Source organism: Chiloscyllium plagiosum, unplaced genomic scaffold (assembly GCF_037043375.1).
Source record: "Chiloscyllium plagiosum isolate Xiang-an unplaced genomic scaffold, Cpla_swu_hap1 HiC_scaffold_31, whole genome shotgun sequence".
NCBI lineage: Eukaryota > Metazoa > Chordata > Chondrichthyes > Orectolobiformes > Hemiscylliidae > Chiloscyllium > Chiloscyllium plagiosum.
In genome coordinates this window covers 37,693,699-37,715,166 of record NW_028270169.1, presented here as the reverse complement: position 1 = coordinate 37,715,166, position 21,468 = coordinate 37,693,699, and the positions used below count along the sequence as shown (strand labels likewise).

Sequence of the window (21,468 nt, the reverse complement as noted above, 5' to 3'; positions counted from 1 at the left end):
TATCTGGAGGTTGGTGGGGTGGTAGGTGAGGACCAGTGGGGTTCTGTCCTGGTGGCGATTGGAGGGGTGGGGCTCAAGGGCGGAGGAGCGGGGAGTGGAGGAGATGCGGTGGAGAGCATCCTCAGCCCCTGAAGCTCTTCAGGCACGTCTTCAAACAGACTCGCTACCACAGCCACATCTCCTTCCTCAGCCGATGCTCTCCATGGCTGTACTCCTTACTAATGAATCCTTATGACTACAACCTGTCATTCTTTCCTCTCCCATCATAGAACCACCTGTGATGCCATGGACTTGACTTCAGCTGCTTTCCCCTAAGAAGTTCCCCACTCCACCCAAATAGTATTCAAAATGGTAAATATATTAGAGAGGGATTAGTTACAGGGATCTAGATTAGAGTGGTGCTGGAAGAGCACAGCAGGTCAGGCAGCATCCGAGGAGCAGGAAAATCGACGTTTCAGGCAAAAGGCCTTCATCAGCTCTATTCCTGACGAAGGGCTTTTGCCCGAAATGTCGATTTTCCTGCTCCTCGGATGCTGCCTGACCTGCTGTGCTTTTCCAGCACCAATCTAATCTAGATCCTGGTTTCCAGCGCCTGCAGTCCTTATTTTTACCTCAGTTACAAGGGTGTCCTGCAATACTTGCCTCCTCTCCTCTGTCTGGTAATCAACCATTCCCTTTCTCTCTGTTCAGTCTTCACCTGTGGAGAGCCAATCTCATCAAATCTGCTGTCCATGATCATCTCAGCATCACGGAAGCTCTTCAGTGACTGCACCCGCTCTGAAATATGGTTAGCCAATAGCTGCAGCTGGCCAGACTTGTTGTACACATGGTCATCAGGGAAACTGAAAGTGTCCATGACTTCTCACATAGCACAGGAAGATCATATCATGGGAGGGGCATATCATGAAGCATTTAAGGGACAGAGGGTTCTGCCACATCATTGACCCACATAGTGGAATGTTCCTACTCATTCCTTTGCCTCAATGTGGCAAAGATGCTTGTGTGAATAAGGTGGTCACTGATAACTTGGGCAAGGAGTTGTACATGGGGCCAATGTATTAGGATCCCAGGAATTCAAGACTCCTCAGGTCTGTGATCTCTACAGTGTCTGGTTCTACATGCAATGTGACTTCCCTTGAAAACATTTCACACTAGAAGGCCTTGCAGCTATCTCCTTCACATGTTGATACATTTACTGCACCCATTCCTGGTCTGGTCACAGCTGATTCCCTTCACATCAAGCTCATTCAAATTCCAGCGAGACGGAAGCCAATAGTGAGCACTCATCAGCGATTACATTCAATCTCTGCCTCATTTTGTGATGACCTGCTTAACATCCCGATTCCCCTTCCCTATCACTGTTCTCATGAACCTTATAGGTTTCTCTCATGCCAAGTCCTCACCATCCTGTCTGCATGACACTCCATCTCCTCACCTTTCTTCAGCTCAGCCTTTAGCATACATGATGACCATAATCTGTTCCCCTACTTGAAGCCAGGCTAATCTGAACTGTTGATGATCACCAACTCCTGTGTGACCCCACCCCCTCCCTCTCTATGCTTTGCCACTTCACCTCTTCCAAATATTGTAGCCTAATTTCACAACTGTGATTTCCTCTTCCAACCTGCATTCCCCACTCTCCACAATTAAGTTTCCAAGTCTCCTTTCTGCCACAGTGGCTCACAATTGACTGGCATGCACCTCTGTAGATCTAACTCAGAACTACTCCCCTAGTACTTTGGGACATGGCTGCTCACTTGCTCCAAATACAGTGCATTTGGCATGAAAACTGATAGCACATGGAAAACATGGCACTAATGTATCACACAAGATGTGTGCTGTCTTGACTGAGGACTGCTGACTAACAGACATTCTACTTGGTTGTGAAACTGTGTAATTGACATAAGAAGGTAATGCATGGATGCTATGAGTATGCAGGTAGGTGCTAAGTGACCAAATCCTAAGAGAGCAACAGAACAGCCCTAAGAAGCAGCCTGGTCCAGTTTGTGAGCTGAGTGCTTGTCCCTACACACGGTATCCCTGTTACAGCCTTTCAGGGAATGCTGCCTGTCCGGTCTGTAATGTGAGTATGCAGCTCCTAAACATGTCAGTGGATTAGATGATGGCTGAGAGGGATTGAGAAATGTGGGATATCATTGCCAAAGTATAAGCTAGTCACAGCCAGTGGCAAGCTGAATTTGCCAGGTATGTGCTCTGATTTCCATGTTGAATTTTCTCAACAAGTGTCTTATTTGATGTGTTTGGTTAGATAGAAAGCTGAATATTAATGAGTCAAAATTACTGAAGTGTTTAACAATCTTTAATCCCAATGAACTGCCAACTTGTCACTGCCTAGCAATTACTTCATCTCACCACTCTGCAAATGTATCAGAGATGGAAGAAGTTGCTGCTGACATCAAGATGAGCTGAATTAAATTGCTTGTTCAATTCTGCCATTAATCTCACCATAGTCCATGTTCGTTCATACATTTAATAGAATCTTATACCTCCCATGTCTTAATTCCTTTTTGTTACATTTCATCTGATACATTCATTCCCCATTAACTCAGTTGCACAATTAGCTTCAATTAACTTCCCCTTAGACTTATCACATAATCTTTCCTCCACAAATAAAATGAAGGTTAAGGGCCACGTTTAATGCATTTCTCTCGCTTTCACTCTGGACAGAAGATTCTGGCAGGGGCTCAGAAAGGTAGGCAACATCCTAGACAATAATATCATTTCAGAAAAAGTAACTCTGTTTTACTCCACAGATGCTACCTGACCTGCTACAAATGTTTTCAAAGCAGTCTTTTTTTATTTAAGGCTGTGATAATGTTTGGTCATAGTGAAACTCAAACTGGACATAGAGTGAAATTACGTTTGATGAGTAAGTGCCATTTGATAAAATTGTCAACAAAGAAGTCAAGCCACCATCATTTTGCTAATGATTGACTGGTGGCTCATGGGGTGGTTTGGAATTGTGCTGCTTCTTGTGTACAGGATATACCTGGAAAATTTTTCATGTTTACAGGTCAATGTCATTATTGTAGCTATACTGGAAGAGTTTGGCTCGAAGCATGGCTACACTAGCACACAAGGCTTTTGCAATATGTCTAGGATATGATCAGGATCCAAAGTCTATGTTTTGTCCAGTGCAGTCAGCCACTTAATATTGTGTACACTAAATTGAATTAACTTCTGTATGACAGAGATCTCAGAAAAAAATCTGGAATAGACCATTTACTCAGAACTGCAGGCTGAGGATGGTTTAAAACACTTCAGTGTAGTCTTTTGTATTCTTGTGTTGGATTCCACCATCATTGAGATGCAGATGTTCCAGAATGCTTTGTTTAATTGTCCTAATGAACTGAAAACATTCTTCAATTGCTCTTGAACATAATACTTCACTCACTTTATGCATCTTAGTTCTGTGTAAACCACTTTAGTGCCTTTGTTTCAATTTGAACATTTAACAAGCAGTGCAGTGCTTCAAATTTTGATTTGTTTTTCATGTCTAATGCAACTTAAACTTCCCACACCTGCGATAAAGATGTGATTGTTAATTAAAAATGACTTAAAAAGGAATATGTACAACTCGTATATCAACATATGATCCAGTCTATACTGAAGTTATCCAATTTGGTTACATCTGATGTTGTGCCAAGAAGATACTGAGTAGTTAACTTAAATGAACGATCAGAGGCATGACACCTGTAGATTTTAAACACCTTTAGTGGAATCTTAGAGGAATCTGAGTGACACAGTGTAGGCGATGGTGAAATATGTACAGAGTTGCATTAGAAGTAATGTGAGGTTAATCTCAACATCATCTCATCCCAACTTACCTAGTTTTCACAAGTGCCATGGTGAGATTCTTACCTGATAATGGTGAGTTGCCAATTAACAGTGATTGACTTTCTTCATTCCTGATGAAGAGCTTATGCTTGAAGCATCGATTCTCCTGCTCCTCGGATGCTGCCTGACCGCTGTGCTTTTCCAGCAACACACTCTTCGACAGTGATTGACACTTGTCAAGCTCCTTGTTAATAGCGTAATTTGCCTAGTTAACAGCAAACACCAAGAGTGCTGGACAAACTCAGTAGCTCTGGCTGCATCTGTGGAGAGAGAAACAGAGTTAATGTTTTAAGCCTGATATGTCTCTTTGTTTGGAGTTCTGAAAATGAGACATACCAGACTCAAAATGCTAACTCCGTTTGTCGCTCAACAGATGCTAATCCTATTGCTGAGTTACTCTGGCATTCTCAGTGATTGTTTCAGATTTTCAGCATGTTTCTCTTGCCTCATTAATATTTCAATTGTAATTTTACCAAACACTACCCAACAAATTATCTCCGGGGAAAACCTGACATGGAAACCAGAGCACGTATTTGCTGGATCCAGATTTCCACCTCCTCCAAATAATCTCCCTTTGCCCACAAACTGCAGAGCAGGGAATGATCTAAGAGCACCAGCAGCAAATACCTTTCCACCATGGACATTAGCACCTGACAATCAGGGAAGCATAACCAACTTTCCTGGCATCACTCCAATGCCTTGGAAACAATATTGCCTTTGAACACCTGATATGGCCCTGGTAGAGAGGGGAGAAGGTGATTGGCCATCTTTCAGAATGCAAGGGTCTTCACAAAGCAGAGACAGAAATGGCCAGGTGGAGATCTCCAACCATGCTGTTATCATCTGGTGGCATAGCCTCCTGTCACAGTCCTCCAGAATTAGAACATGTCTCCACTTCACTACCTATTGATCAGAAACTCCAGGTCCCTCTCAGATAAACACAGTGACAGTCTGCTATGTCTCCTCACCGAGCAGGAGAGTTGCCAAATGCTAGCACTCTTCCAGGTGAGCAACAGGCTCTTAAAGTTGGCATGGCCACAGGTGATCAGACGAGATACATTTCATAACCATGGAAAAGCCAATTAACGCAGTGAGCTTGGTCAAATATGGTGAGAAAATCCACTCAGCCTTACAGCGAGAAGGCCTCCATCAATTTGCACTTAGCTAAAAGGATTGAAGATTCAATCCCATACTTCTTTATGAGATATGCTGACTGCGTGATATGTAGTTTACTGTCTACATATTACAAATGGTAGCTCTGCTTACACCACATGATCGGGCATAAATTTGAGTTGCGGTTTGTAATACCTTAAAGCGAAGACTGAAGCTTCTGAAAATACAGAGCAGGTCAATTCAATCCTCATCTCAGAATCCAAAACATTGGGATTATTGCTATCTCTCCAGCAATGCTGCTGATTTAAAATCGGTTCATATAATATTTGTGTCCTTTTTGATTTGCCTTTTTAAGAACCTTTTGAGCGTTATAGTTATAGTGCCTCGTGGTGGCTGAGGACGTACTTCCATAAAATATCAGCTTTTGACTTCCCCTTTTTAATGGAAAAGAAACCAAGCCTGCTCATCCTTTCCTGATGGAAATAATCCTGTAGTTCTGGAATCATTACATCACTTTTACATTCTCTCGAATAGCGGCCTATTCTTTTCTAAAATAGCAACAAAACTGTACTCAAAGTTATAGTCTAACAAACTTTATTATTTCAATTTCATCCCTCAAAAAGTAAATTCAACCGATTGTATTTTATTGTTGTGGTTTGGCTGACCTGCGTCACAGCTTTCAGTCCTTTGGTTCTTTGATCATATTTAGGTTCTTACTTTCCAAATAAAATGTGTGCTCCTTATTTTTCTTGCCAAAATGTAGTAGTTGACTACTGTTGATGTAGTTTTTGTTATAAAGCAGGGTAATTGGGAGCCCAGTACGAAGGAGTATCAAGAAAGATGAAAAGAAAAGGAAATGTTAAAGGGAAAGCTCTGATTCAAAGATGGTTACAATGGGAGGTGGATTCTTATATCATCCTAAAACCCACAGATTTGTTTGACCTTTAGACCTTTAATGTTGGGTTTTCCTATTGCTTCAGAAGATGAGACCATTGCTCAACATCAATGTAAATGTAATTTCATTTGTGGTATAAGCCAAACCTGAATTTGTGGATCCAATTGCAAAATGTTACATTAAAAAGTCATTGTTGAACACTTGAGTGAAGGAGCTGCCTTTATGGAGTGCTTGTGTGTCCTATTGTGAAATGACTGGGATCCCCTCAAATGCTGAATGATTAATAGCAGGTACTTTTCCATTTAAATCAGTTTTCAATCATGTTTTCTTTTAAACCCCATGTAGTGGGGTCCAACCTGGAGCAAAGGGGCTTTCAGAATGTCTTTGCATCAGTTCCAATGTCTTATAGCACAGGTTCCCATGCTCAGTTGAATACATATAGGATACTCTATGCAAATTGTATTTTATTGAAGCTGGGTTCAGATGAGCATACCTCTGCTATGCAGTATGCAGTGTCTTGCATAAACATCAACATTGGGACTTTCTCTGACATTTGATGCTGCAGCTCGATCTTAAGACATCAAGAGAGGAATGTATCTAGATTTTTTTCCTGCTGAATACAGAGCTTGCTGGTGCTATGCAATGAGCAAATTGATCATTCAACATAGTGTCTTTACAGACGATGCTTCCAAGATATGCTGAATGTTAAATATTCACAGGAGAATGACTCAAAAATGTAAATATGCTCTCAAGTTCAGGCATATCATAGCAGCCTGAAAGTCTTCATATGATTCAAATAATGAACAAGATCAAATATTAGCTAACATGGATAACGTCACTGGATACTAATTTTGATTGTAGCATGGAAGCTTGCAAACCAATAAATCACGCTAAGAAAATGTAGCATAAAGCTAGCTTCAGAGTCTTCACATACATGGGAATCTTAACCAAAGCTACAAAAGGTGATGATGAAAGGGTTAACACAAGTTGAAATTCTTAAATTTAGTGCCTTGTTCTGACAATTGAATAATTGGTTCACACCTAAAGTAATAGAATGTGCAAAAATCTGTAATCATCAAATTTCTAAATAGCAAACAAAAATGCAATGACGTTTTACTCTAACTGTTACTTAACTGGATCAACCAGAACTTCAAACTTCCTATACAAATATTGGGACTACCCAAATGGTTTATAAGGTGAAGTGTCAGAAACGTTCTTGCAGATCAGGCCCAGGGATTCCAAGGCAAGTATCAGTCTGACTGCTAATTTCAAATCTTGTAGCTCATGCATGTAAAGTAATTTGGATGTTATGTATTGAACAGGTAATATTGAGTCAAAATTAATTTTGTTCATTATTTGATCCTTAAGATCTTAACTAAACTGACCTTAAGCGTTTTTAGCTGTCTCTTCACCTTGTGTACAGTTAAGTGGGAATCTTATTCCAATCTATAAATGACAAAACATGCAAAGTGAATCATGTCTTTGAGTGTTTCATATATGTAACATCTTTATTACATTTATGAGACCTCCTTTTAATTTCATTGGTTATTGATATAACATGAACAAATATTTAACTCAAAATAATCAATAAAATTGTTTATTATTTACTAGCATTTTGCTCTTAGTGCAATGGAACCAAATATCAAAATATTACATCTGTATTTCTAGATCACCTTTTTAAATCAGCATTTAATTGCTAACATCATCTCTGAATTACCAACCCAGTTCTTAACTTAATGTTGCTTATCTTCTTTCAGAATGGCACCCTTGTGGTTGTTGGGTGTGTTTCTCACTGGCACTCTCCTGTCTCAGACTGAAGGAGTTATAGAGGGTAAGTGGCTAAACCCAACTAATCTATTCCTTCTCATGTAAACTCACAAGCTATAAGGAACTGAACCTGATTCCTGTGGAATGGGTTGCTTGATCTCCTAATAGAAGAAGAGACTAGTGTTCCCCAACTCCATCTCTCTTTGAGAAAGGCACAATAATACAATGTGAGAATTAAAAAGAGATAGCTGAAAAAATTCTTTGCAATAATCATACAATCATTGAATCCCCATAGTGTGGAAACAAGCCATTTAACCCAACAAGTCCACTCCAGCCCTCCAAAGAGTAGCCCACCCAGACCCATTCCCCGACCCAATTACTCTACATTTCCCCTGACTAATGCACCTAATATTCACATCCCTGAACACTATGGGCAATTTAGCATGGCAAATTCACCTAACCTGCACATCTTTGGATTATGGGGGGAAACCAGAGCACCTGGAGGATACCCATGCAGACACGGGGAGAATGTGTAAACTCCGCACAGACAGTTTCCCGAGGTGAGAATCAAACCTGGGTCCCTAGCACTGTGAGGCAGCAGTGCTAACCGCTGAGACATCAGGCCGCCCCCATATGAAATTAGATGCCATAATAAAAACAAAATATGCCCTTAAAATGGATAAAGCTTGAGTACAAACACCAAGTCATTTCGGATGTGGGAAGCCTGATACCCAAAGCTTTGACACCCACTTTTCTTGAATGAAGACATTTGATAAATTCCATATTTAGTCAAACTGAGTTAATCTGCACTGTGGATTGTTATTTTCAAATGTAAAGAAAATCATTACAATCTCAATATGGAGAAATCTATTACAACACTGACCTTTAAAAAGGACCTAAATCATTGAATAAGATTTTACCTAATGGATGTTCATCTGAAGATTGCAATTGTGTTGACTATGAAATAAGAGTCTTTTGAAACTTTTGATTTAGACTATAACCTACAGAAAAGATTTACTGAAGTTGCAGGTTTGAGGTTTCTGAGAATTAATTACAAATAAATTGAGTTGAAAATTAGCAATGAGAAGGGAAATATTTCTAGCTTCTGACATGATGTACATGACAGTATGAGGGATGTAGCAGATTTCAAACTGTTTAATCATGCCACTTTTTGCAAATTACACCACATTGAAAACATTGAAAAATGATATCAATGTTTGATAACCTTTGCAAATCTTTTTGAATTAAGCCAATTAGTTGAGAAATAGTGGAATTCAACAAGAAATGTAAGATAACAAGTTTACACTGAAGTAAGATCAGGATCCAGGAGAGAACAGGAGCGGGGGAAGGGTATGTTGGTTCTGGATGATGTCAAGGAGTGGGCTGTGCAGAACAGAGATAATGGGGGAAAGAGGGCTTCACAGGTCCTGGGCTCTTCCTGTTGCCTTTGCCCATCCCTCTCTAGCTCCTAAGCTCTCCTTCTCAATTCAGAGGGTTTCCCATCAAGACCCCTCTCCCTTCAACTGAAACTCAGTTCAAAACCTCACACACTTCCCTGCGCATGTGCAGTAACGCATTTGTGCATGGTGTCCTTATAAGGTCTACACGATGACATCAGTGCGCAAAGCCGCACGTGCCCCCAATGAGCACGCGTGTGTAGTTGACTGAAGTTGTCTGTGATGTGGAGGTACAGGTGCAGATGTTGGAATGGGATGGACAAAGTTAAAAATCACATAACACCAGGTTATAGTCCAACAGGTTCATTTGGAAGTACTAGCTTTCAGAACACTGCACCTTCATCAAGTAGCTGTGGAGCAGGATCTTAAGACAAAGAATTTAGAGCAAAAGATTACATTGTCATGCAACTGAAATGGTATATTGACCAAACCTAGATTGCTGTTAAGTCTAGGTTTGGTCCATATATCATTTCAGTTGCACGAGACTGTAATGTTTTGTTATAAATTCTGTCTTATGATCCTGCTCCACAGCTACCTGATGAAGGTGCAGTGCCCGAAAAGCTAGTGCTTCCAAATAAACCTGTTGGACTATAACCTGGTGTTATATGATTTTTACTTTTGAAGTTGTCTGTGTCAGCAAACGCTATGATTTAAATACCTTTAAATATGTTGGGTACATCTAGAACATAATGACTGAACATTTTTATATATTTCTGAAAAATGTAAACTTTTCAATTTGTCTAAATATTTTTAAAAACTTTGAAACATATTTTAAACTTTGAAACCTTCTTATGATTTTTAACAGGCTTTGAAAGGCCTGTCTTCATTTTCAATTGGAGCTTTGAATTGATAGTGCCTCTCAGAACTTCAAAGGCTAGCAGAAAAATGCGAGATTCCATCAAATCTGTTCAAGCCCCATCTATCACTCCTTGTCTTGATCTTTGCTGAAACTGTTCATCTTTGATTTAAGCAGCTACCTCCCCTCAACTTCCAACCTACTCTTCAAATGGACACATTGAAAATCTAGGATTTACAGTCTTTACAAATTGAGGTATCGATCCTAAATTCAGGAATCAATAGGATAAATATTTTTTAAAAAATCAACGTAAGATAAAGAAAATGTTTCTATGAAGTAATAAGCTGAGATGATCACACCGGGAGTAGAATTAAACGCCTTCCCATATTGACAGGTTAGGTGGATGGAGGGTAACACCTTCCAGCATCTGCCCCAATCAAGTCTGGGTGGGATAATTTGAGAACAGCTTTCCTGTCCATTGCCTATTGAAGTACACAAGGCCCACTTTAGTCCTTAGCTTCCGTTACTGGTATAAATGCCAGAACAGGCAGAGATCTCTCAGACTAGGCACCCCCGAAGAGCAAACCTGATTGGGTTGTGGGCTGTAGGGCTTGTTCCTTCAGATGCACTCAGTGGCAATGGGAAGACCAGCCAAAAGTGCACCATGTGCTTCTTGCAAAAACAAATGAAATACAAAAGAGATTCAGAGATTAATGGCATACATATATTGCATTGTTTCTTGGAACCAGTGATACAGGTTGGTTAAAGCCTGTATTTGAGTTACTGTGACATTGGGATACAGGACCGTAGGAGCTTCTGTTAGGAGACGCTCCCATAGAGATGTTTAGATGTTAACTCCTCTCAATATAACCCTTGAGCCAAGTTATCATTCAACTCATTTGATTGAGAATAACTAGAAGACTTCAGAGGAGTTTTTGAACTAAGAGACAAAGGTTTACCACTAAAACAAAAACATGTCCAGGAAGGAAGGCAGTGAAAAACACAAATAGTTTGTTCATTTTTAATATCCCTTTTTAAATTCACAGTTAACAGTCATCTTCACTTGCCATCCCTTCCACTGACAGCCTTGTATATAACTGTATGGTGCTGATAGACGCTTAGTGATGAGTGTATTTTATTTCAAACACTCATTTGAATTCCTCCTAAGTTTACACAAAAAAAACATTGTGGATGCTGGAGATCTGAAATAAAATCAAAGTGCTGGAGAAACTCAGCAACTCTGGCACAACTGTCGAGATGTGCTTGATCGATTCTAACCTTTTTTTCACTTGTTATATTTTTGCATTCAATCCTTTGGAAAGTAAGATTTGCTCTAATAAGATTGATCTTCATAAATATCCAAAAAGTAGAATCAAAGTAAAATGAACACCATCTTTTTAAAAACCAGTTGGCAACAACTTTGCAAAAGAGAATCTAAAGATTTTAGCCAGTGAGTTTATTTTGCAAATTGCAAAGTTTTTTTAAAATTGATTTGTTGGATTTGTTAAAAGAGAAATGAAACTGCGTGATCATCAAATTCAGTGTGAGCATCAAGCTAAGTAAAATTGGTGAAAATGAATGTAACTGATTTACAAAACAGTCTGAGAGGACCTGCAGCAGTGCTCCTTTGGAACCTGTTAAGGAATATCTCAACTTGCAATTTATGTAGCAATTACAAATTGTGGAAATTGTAAGTTGTAAACCATCGTAATTACATTAAAAAATGACAATTCCAGAGCCTTTCTTAAAGTGAAAATACAACCCCCAGTATTTTAGAGCTATCAGCATTTTTTTATACATCTGTTGTATTCATTACAATGCTATGTCAATCTGTTTCTGCCATTTAAGCATTGTGAGATCATGTTTTGACATATTCAATTTCAGTATTTAATTAAAAAGAGAATGTCTTGAAAGTGCTGTGCGTGATTTCTGTGTCAAATACCTGTCACTTGGTTGAAAACAATCTTTTCTAGATTCCTGTTATCACTGCAGGCAGGGTACTCCACTCCAGATTGGTTTATTCAGCTTTTCCAGGTAATCTATGCTCAAAATTGAACCAATAAAAATGAAGCAATGCCCCAATTGCTGTCATAGCTGAGAAACATAGCTTACGGATACTACTGGGACAAATTGTAAGTTTGCTATTGGGAAGGCACTCAATAATTAGAAAGTAACAATAACAGTTTAAATTGGAGCTACATTGGCAGCATGTCGGGTCAGATGCTGTCACAGCTGAGTCGAGTTATCTTGGTCCTCTACTGCATTTCTGAGCCTCCACACAATAATAGTTTATTGCTTCAAAGCATGCTAATTAATACGTTCATCGCAATGAAGCACTTGCATCAATTAAACCTGAAAGCAGTCACTTTTGCAATTCTCTGTCACACTTTCAACAAGATGTTTTTTATTCAATTGACAAAATTAGCGAACGGCGCATCAAATCACTCCCCAACTTTCTCAAGGTGATGACCTGTTTGGCTCAGAACTGCATTGTTATTGTTATAGATGTTGCCCTGGGCAGTCCATTTGTGGAAAGTGCTGTAAGTGAAGCCATGGAACTCGTGGACACGGCCTACAAAATGTCCAGAGACCAGTAAGTAATTATTTCATATCCATTTACATGAGATGTTCAAATTTTAATATGAACCTTCTCATTGTTTATTCAATTCTGGGGATCAGAACATTTTGGTACAGCAATGATCAAACATACACCTTTTGTGTTAAGGGTTTAAATTTGGATTTGAAAATTAATTGTGATCATAGGAGAACATTCTTGCTTCATGTGTTGTGGCACAGAAAAAAAGTTTATGAACCAGCAAATTAAGAGGAAAGGCTAAGGAAGGACATTTTTCTCTGTAAATTAGTTTTGGAAGTGGCTTGAGTGAAATATTAAACGTGAATGTGAAACATGTGACTATGAGGTATATTTTTGATGAAATACATACTTTGCACTTATATGGTTTTAGGAGTATCAAAATAGTGTGCAACAACTAATTGCTTTAACTTTCAAGTGCTACTGCTATTACACAGGGAAACATCAGAATCAACTTGTCCATAACATGAACTCTCAAATCCCAGCATGAACACATATGAAATATGAGCAGGAATGGACATTTCAGTCACTGGAACCTGGTCCATCTTTCAGTTGGATCATGACTGATCTGACTGTAGCTTTAACTCCATTTTCTTGTCTGCCCTTCATAGCCTTTGACTCCTTTATCAATTAAAAATCTGTTCAATCAGCTTTGAATATATTCAACAATCTAGTCCCCACTGCTCGTATGGGTAGAGAGTTCCCAGGATCTTGGAGAAAAGAAATTTCTCTTGATCTCCATCTTAATTTTTTAAACTGAGCCCCTAGTTGTAGATTTGTCCACAAGAGGAACCATCAGATCAGACTCTAACTTGTCCAGCCCTCTCATAATCCTACTCATTTCAATAAGATTACTCTCATTCTTCTAAATTGAAAGACTTGGCATGACTTGGTCAACCACTCCTTTTAAGAGAGACCCTTCATCCAACAATTCACTCTAACAAATCTTCTTTGAACTAGTTCTAAAGCAAGTGTAACTCTCCTGAGGCAAGGCAACTTAAGCAACACAATCAATTGAATTGTGGACTCACCAATACCATGCACAATTGTAGCAAGACTATCCCAATTTTATACTCAATTCCTCTTGCAATAAAGGCCAATATTCTGTTTGCTTTCATAACCACTTGCTGTTTTTTTTATTCATAAACAAGGATATTGAGATACTGCTAACCTTTAGCATTTTGTAGTCCTCCCCTGTTTAAATAATATTGTGTTTTTCCATTATTTCTGCTGGAATGGACAGCTATTTCATCCACCACCACCACTCCACCCGAGTATACTCACATCTGCCCATTTTCTGCCCGGTCACGTAAACTATCTATGTTCCTTTGAAGACCCTTTTTACCCTCTTCACAAATTTATTTCCTACCTATCTTCATGTTATTAACAAATTTGGCTACAATTCTGCTGGCCCTTTCACCTAAGTTATTATTCATAAATAGTTCATGCTTCAGTACTCTGCTAGTTAGAGTTTGCCATCTTTTAAGTAACTCATTTTTCCTAACTGTTTCCTGTCAGTTAGCCAGACTTCTCTCCATACTAATATTTATCTTCAATATAATAAGATCTTATTCTGTACCTTGACAAGCCACCCTATCAAATATCGTTTGGACATCTAAATATTTTACATCACTGGTTCTCCTTTATCCATGCTATATGTTACATCCTCAAAGATCTATAAAATATTTGTCAAATAAGACTTCCTAAAGATTTTCTAAACAACTTGCTCCCCCCTCTTAACAAGGAATATGAACATTTTCTCAATGACAAATAATACACTAACTGACCACAGTTTCCTGTTTTCTATTTTAAATTCTTTCTTGAATAGAATTATTACATTATCAGGATATCTAATCTGTTGGCACCTTTTCAGGTTCTAAGGAATTTTAGAAGATTCCAATAAAACAATTACTTCTTGTAAGAACCTAGGATACAGGCCATTTGATCCAGGGAGCCATGTTTATAATGAGCAATAACAATACACAATAAGCATCTTAACAATAAATGAAAGCTCAGGGAACAACACCTCATTTCTCACTTAGGCACCTGACAACCTCTCAGACTCAATATTGAATACTACAGCTTCAAAGCCTGACCACATGATCTCTGTCTTCCATTTTCTTGCATTCTCTCTCTCTCTTCCCTCCTCTCCCCACCAATCCTGCAGCATTGTCTTATATATGTTTTGTTTACATTCCTGTCAGTGCAAAGAACTCATTTTTCTCCCTTTCACACCTTAACTGATGTACATTTTAAATTTCTATTTTGCTTTCACCACCATTAGCAACTCTTTTGTCTCCACATCATCTGCCCCCTCCACTTCTGTCAAAAATATAAAAGTCACCATTTTCCATCCCCTTTCAGTTCTAAAGTAGAGTCATACTGGACTCAAATTATTTCTTTATCCACAGATGCTGCCAGTTTTGCTGGATTATCCCAGCATTTTCTGTTTTTGCCTTGTTAATGACGTATCAATTCCTACTTCTCCAGTGTTTGTGATTGTGTTATGTTCCTCTGTTCATTTGTCTCTTGATTTTCTACTGATCTTGAGTTTCTTTTTATATCTTCAGCTATGAAGACATTTCAAAGCCTCTTTCATTTACTAATTCAATTTCCTCATTATTACTTTCCTCTAAGAGACCAATGCTGATTTTAGCTAGTCTTTCTCCTTTCAAATGTTTACAGAAGCTTTAACTGTGTGTTTTTATATTTCTTGTTTGTTTCCTCTCAGACTTCAATTTCTCCCACTGATCCTTAAAAATTTCCAACTGACTGACATACCACTAACCTTCATGGTTTTATGTGCCTTTGCTTTCAATTAGATGCAACCATTAACTCCCAAAGTTAACCACAGATTACGTAATGTTTAGCAGAACATTCTCAAACTGAATGTGAAATTCTATTATGTTGTGAATACCTTTGCCTAGATAATCCTTTACCAAGAGCTTTATAATTAATCCCATCTCATCACGTTGTTAGTGAAAAAAAAGATAATATATAATGATCAGTGTTGGGAAACTGTAATCAAAAGTGACTGAAACTAGTGTTCTTAAGTAACAAGCTGTTACTTAACACAGTGGTATTGTATCCCAGGTTCATATTTATACATTGACTTCCTGAGAGATGTCTCCATTTAGTCTGAGCTCTTTTATTTCCAGACACAAGGAGAAACTGAGAAAAAGGTCCCTGAGAACAACTGACCTTCTGCGTTTCTTTAAGCAACCTTTCGCAGAAACGAGGAGAGCAGTGCGGTCAGCAGAGTACATGGAAATGGCAATGCACCTTATTCAACGCAATGTTCATCGAATCCACAAGCGGTCCCTGAATGCATCAGGTCAGTTTAGAAGTGTTTCATCCACAGATGAGTGAAACACAAACTGAACCCAACCAGGCTAGTGTGAATGTGACATAAGAAGCAAATATAGAATGTTATAGCACAGAACACTATTTGATCTGCTGTGTCTGTACTAGCTGTCTGAAGCAGCAAATTACTTACAGTGACTCCCCTGCCTTCTCCTTGTAACCCTGCACAGTTTTATTTTCCAGATAATAATTCAGTTTTCTCTTAAGAGCTTTGATTGAACCTCCCTCACCCTTTTCAGGCACTGCATTCTACATCTTAACCATTATCTGTATAAAACTTCTTCCCTCAGATCACGTTTCCCTCTTTTGCCTTCTTCTCCTCAACTGCCTGCCTTTCCAGTAGGTGAGAAAGATGACCCAGATATCCAGGCACCTATCTGTCAGGTGTGAGGGTGGCTGGTAGCTGTATTCCCTCCAATCTGGAGAAATCAGAGGTCTGGATGAAGGCGGCAAGTTGAAGGACTCCGAAAGCTACTCCCTACACTGGCCTCTGACCACTCTCCCCATGCTACTCACTCCTGAAAGAGGCAAAAAAAAAGTTATGTTGCAAATGGAGCCTTGAAAGGTCACTGGCACTCTATAAGACCCAGAAACTCCTGGCCTTTGGCTGAGGAACTGCCTGGTCAGCACTGAGCAGTTAATTGAGTGATCCAGTGAATTTTGTCAGTGCAGGAGTCAGTAGATTAATCAGTGCAGAGCTTGCCTGCCCCACAAAGTCTGAAAAAGAGAAAATCATGACTCCCATCAATAAAAACAGAGGTCAATCTAGATCTAATTAAAGAAAAACTACCTAAAAAACTGCAGGCACTAGAAATCTGAAACAAAAACCAAAATTGCTAGAGAAACTCAGCAGCTCTGGGAGCATCCATGGAAAGCACAGTCTGGTGACTGGACTCGAGACATTAACTCTGCTTTCCCTCCACAGGTGCTGCCAGACTTGCTGAGTTTCTCTGGCAATTTTTTTTGCTTTTGTTTCAATCTACGTCTCCTGTTAGCCATTCTTTCATTGGTTGAGTAATCAAAAAACCCAGGCTAATACTCTGGGACAAGGGTCCATATCCCAGCACAGTGCTGATGACATTTAAATTCAAGTAAAATAAAGACACAGAACATAGATCTGATTATAGGAATCATGAGAATTAAATTATCATGTGTTATAATGTTAAAAATCCATCTGGTTCACTAGTGTCCTTTCATGAGCAAAAAATCTACCATCCTTTCATGGCTATGGTTCTGTGTCTCTCCAGTACTGTCATTAATTCTGAACTGCCCTCTGAGATGTTCTAGCAGACCATTCACAAGCAGGGGCAGACAACAAATGCTGGCCAACAACACCCACATCCAAAAGAAAATAAATCCAAAAAGACTTCCTGATAACCATAACATGCGAGGTGGAATGTAAAAGAAAGTGTTTTGCAGTCTGCTGCACGTGCTAGTCCATTTTTTTATTTGGATGCTTCAGAAATATTCTCACATTCCTGGAGCATGTGCTGAGTTCTTCCAGTGTGCAATCCAATCGTGAAGGCCGCACTTATCCCCGCATCAGTTTGATGTCGAGGAACCAGCTGGAGTCTCTCCATTGCTTTTCGCTTTCAGAAATGGTGGGATTCTGGTTGCAGTATAAAGGAAAATATTGATGTGATCAATAAATGGATGATGCCAGTACTTAGAGTCACCTCACTGATCAAAATAGGTGTCTCTAAATGGTTCACATATTCCGCCTCAACTATTTAAAGAAACCTGGAGGAAACACTTGCTGTATTTGGCAATTCAACCGACTTATTTCATTCGACCCCATTCCATGATCGCTAAGAGTTTGCAATAATATTAGAAACTGAGTCATGCGAGAATAGGTTCCATTCCCAAAAATACAATCAGCCTGGGACAGTGCAGACTCAGGCCAGGGAGTGAATGATACAAGTCAGAAGATCACTAGTGACTGGCTTCAGTCCAACTAGCAGTTTCCTGCATGCTGTCTGACCACAGGGAAGACATTCCATTTTTTACTGATATATTCAGTTCAAGACCCCGTTTCATCTACTGAGTATTACAACTCACCTCCAGCACATTTGAAGGTAGGTTGAGGAGAATCTCCCAGGAAAATCTGTCCCAGGATTTCAGATTCCTGCTCTGGTACTTTCCTGGCTCTAACCTGCAGCTGTTGTCCAATGTGAGAGACTGTCACTTACAAGATCTGCCTGGAAGCAGCCTGTTTGAGAACCCATGAATTTCTCACGCAGGCTGTGTGGAATAAAGTCAAAGTTGGCAGTGGCACATAACAGCAGGTCATACTACAATTCAAACCTACAATCACAGAACCTGGACTGGTGCAACCATTTGTACTCATCAACAAAGCAGAAGGTACTACTGCTAACGGAAAATCAGATTGTTGTTTAACTGCTACACTTTTAGTGTGTGAATTTCTCAGAGATCAGAACTGGTTAACGACTGTGTCTTTCCTCCAGATTTGTTAACACCAGCTGACCTGGATACCATTGCACGTGTCACAGGCTGTCTGGCCATACGTCAACCTCCAATATGTAAAGACGACTGTTTTTCAGACCGATACAGGACTTTCACCTCTGTGTGTAACAACAGGTAGGAACTGATGCTGCTGGTGACCACTATCCATTGCAGTGATTGAGTGCTAAGCAAATACAGCCATTGATTAAATGTTTTAATCTTCATCTTAATTAACATCTACTCATGATAAACAATAGACCATGTCTTCACAAGCATTTATATCATTGTAATACAAACAGAAAATGCTGGTGCTGCAAGCAACATTGTGGAAAAAAAATGTGACCTTTCTTCACAGCCATTTGACATCACCTTAAAGCAGGGGACCTTTCAATGCTGACAACAGTCTTAATTGAAGAGTGAGAGATAGAACAGGAGAAGGTCTGGAAACCAAGATGGATTGTAAAGATTTCACAAAGCCAGAGTTTTTCTTTGTAACAATAGATACCTGTTACTTTGGATAGATGTACATTGGGGGAGTGAAGCTTTTCCTACTGAGGTATTTCTGGGCATTTTCTATTTTCAGGGTCAGTGTGAACTTGTTGGGCCGAAGGGTCTGATTCCACTGGAGGGAATCTAAAATCACACAAAGTGTAGATTGGCCCCTGAACCATACAAGAAGTTGTAACTTTATAAATTGCACGGCCCCTTGTCTGTTGAATCCTCCAGAACCTTGAAACATCTCCATCAACAATTTAGTTGTAAATTTTTCACTGGTTTGTCAGTACCCTTCTAATTTCAAAGTAACATCTAGTTTGTGTTTACTATAGTTATACTTCCTTTAAACCATTGTAATTAATAGATGAATTTTTGAGTTTATTTTAATTCTTTCATGGATTGTGGGCATCATTGGTTGGGCCAGCATTTCCTGTGCATTTATAGCCACACTTGAGAAGACAATGGTGAGCTGTCTTCTTGAAGCACAACATTCCTTTTGACATTGTAAAATGTTGTTAGACAAGGAGTTCCAGGATTTTGTCCCAATGACGCTGAAGAACTGTGTCGTATTTCCCAGTCAGGATGGTGAATGGCTTGGAGGGGAACGTCCAGGTGGTAGTGTTCCCATTTATCTGTTCCCTGTATTCTTCTAGATGGAAGTGATTGTGAATTTGGAAACTGATGTGTGAAATAACTCCAGATGTTGGTATCCCGTCACAAACTCAGCCTTTGTTTACACCTGGAAAGTCCTTGACACTGGTCCAGCTCCCTCAGAACCAGCTGTCAGAGTGTCAGAATGTCTGATACTCCTCTTTTTATCTGTCGGCCAGAGCTCCCTGATTGGACCAGATTCACAGCCCTAGTCAGGGAACTCATATTCTATGATGTCCACCTAGCTGATCTCGTTACAATCACTACACTCTGTATGGGTCTTTGGTGAACCTCTGCACTGCACTTTGTAAATGGTGCACATTGCTGCTACTGAGAATTGGTGATAGAGGGATTTGATGTTTCTGAATGTGGTGCCAGACAACTGGTTTATTTTATCCTGAATGGTATCAAGCTTCTTAATTGACGTTAGAGCTGCACTCATCCATGCAAGTAGAAAGTATCCCATCACACTCCTGGCTTGTGCCTTGTCGATGCAGGACTGGCACTGGGGACTCAGACGTGAATTGCTCGCTGAAGGATTTCCAGCCTCTGACCTACTCTTGTAGCCACAGTACCTGTGTGGCAAGTCCAGGTCAGTTTCTGATCAAAGGTAACCAGCAGGATATTGGGGATTCAGTGATAGTAATGCAGGAGCTGAGTGATCCTGGTGGAAGATGAATAGGGTGTCAGTGAGCTGATTATTGCTGTCATGCTGTTGATTGTTAGCATTGTTGATTACACCTTCCATCATTTTACTAATGATCAAGAGTAGATCGATGAGGCAGTAATTAACTAGCTTGGTCTGTCAAGCCTTTTGTGTACAGGACATATCTGGGCCAATTGGAAGAAAGTGAGGACTACAAATGCTGGAGATCAGAGTCAAAGAGTGTGTTGCTGGAAAAGCTCAGCAGGTCAGGCAGCATCCAAGGAGCAGGAGAGTCGACATGTTTTGCATAAGCTCTTGATGAAAAGCTTACGCTCGAAACATCGACTCTCCTGCTCCTCGGAGGTTGCCTGACCTGCTGTGCATTTCCAGCAACACGCTCACAATATCTGGGCCAATTTTCCACATTATCGGGGAGATACTATTGTCGGAGCAGTATTGGAACAGTTTAGCGAGGGGTGCGCAAGTACTAGAGCACATGTCCTCACTCATATTGCTGGAATGTTGTCAGGGTACATAGCCTTTGCAGTATCCAGTTCCCCTGATCATCCTTTGATATCACGTGGAGCGATTTAGACAGGTTTCTGAGATGCTGAGGAACTCTGGTAGATGCAGGTATAGATAGGATAGATCGAGTGAATCCTTAGAAGACTATAAAAGCAGTAGGAGTATACTTAAGAGAGAAATCAGGAGGGCAAAAGAGCAGACATGAGATAGCTTTGGTAAATAGAATTAAGGAATATTGAAAGGGTTTTTACAAATACATTAAGGACAAAAGGGTAACTAGGGAGAGAATAGGGCCCCTCAAAGATCAGCAAGGCGGCCTTTGAGTGGAGCTGTAGAAAATTGGGGAAATACGAAACAAGTATTTTGCATCGGTATTTATTGTGGAAAAGAACATCGAAGATATAGAATGTCGGGAAATAGATGGTGACATCTTGAAAAATGTCCATATTACCGAGGAGGAAGTGCTGGATGTCTTGAAATGGGTAAAGATGGATAAATCCCCAGGACCTGATCAGGTGTACCTGAGAACTCTGTAGGAAGCTAAGAAAGTGATTGCTGGGCCTCTTACTGAGATATTTGTATCATCGATAGTCACAGGTGAGGTGGCAGTACACTGGAGGTTAGAACATAGAAATGTACAGCAGAGTACAGGCCCTTTGGCCCATGATGTTGTGCCGAGAATGAATCCTAATGTAAAATAAAATAACTTAACCTACATACCCCTCAATCCACGTGAATATCCAGCAGTCGCTTAACTGTCCCTAATGACTCTGCTTCCACCACCACCGCTGGCAATGCATTCCATGCATTCACAACTCTCTGCATAAAGAACCTTAGAACATAGAA

At 39.8% G+C, this 21,468-nt stretch overlaps 1 protein-coding gene and 1 long non-coding RNA gene across 3 annotated transcripts in view; one reads left to right on the top strand and one right to left on the bottom strand.

Annotated features, from left to right (window-relative positions):
- The window catches only part of LOC148141882 (uncharacterized), a 118,453-nt gene that overhangs the window by 42,846 nt on the left and 54,139 nt on the right, over positions 1-21,468 (bottom strand). The window lies entirely within an intron of this gene.
- The window catches only part of LOC122564093 (myeloperoxidase-like), a 46,708-nt gene continuing 32,855 nt past the window's right edge, over positions 7,616-21,468 (top strand). Inside the window, exons 1-4 of the mRNA XM_043718653.2 lie at positions 7,616-7,697; positions 12,392-12,479; positions 15,638-15,813; positions 18,308-18,440. Of these exons, the coding sequence (XP_043574588.1) occupies positions 7,625-7,697; positions 12,392-12,479; positions 15,638-15,813; positions 18,308-18,440 (470 nt within the window). The 5' untranslated portion in view covers positions 7,616-7,624. The remainder of the gene's footprint in view (positions 7,698-12,391; positions 12,480-15,637; positions 15,814-18,307; positions 18,441-21,468) is intronic.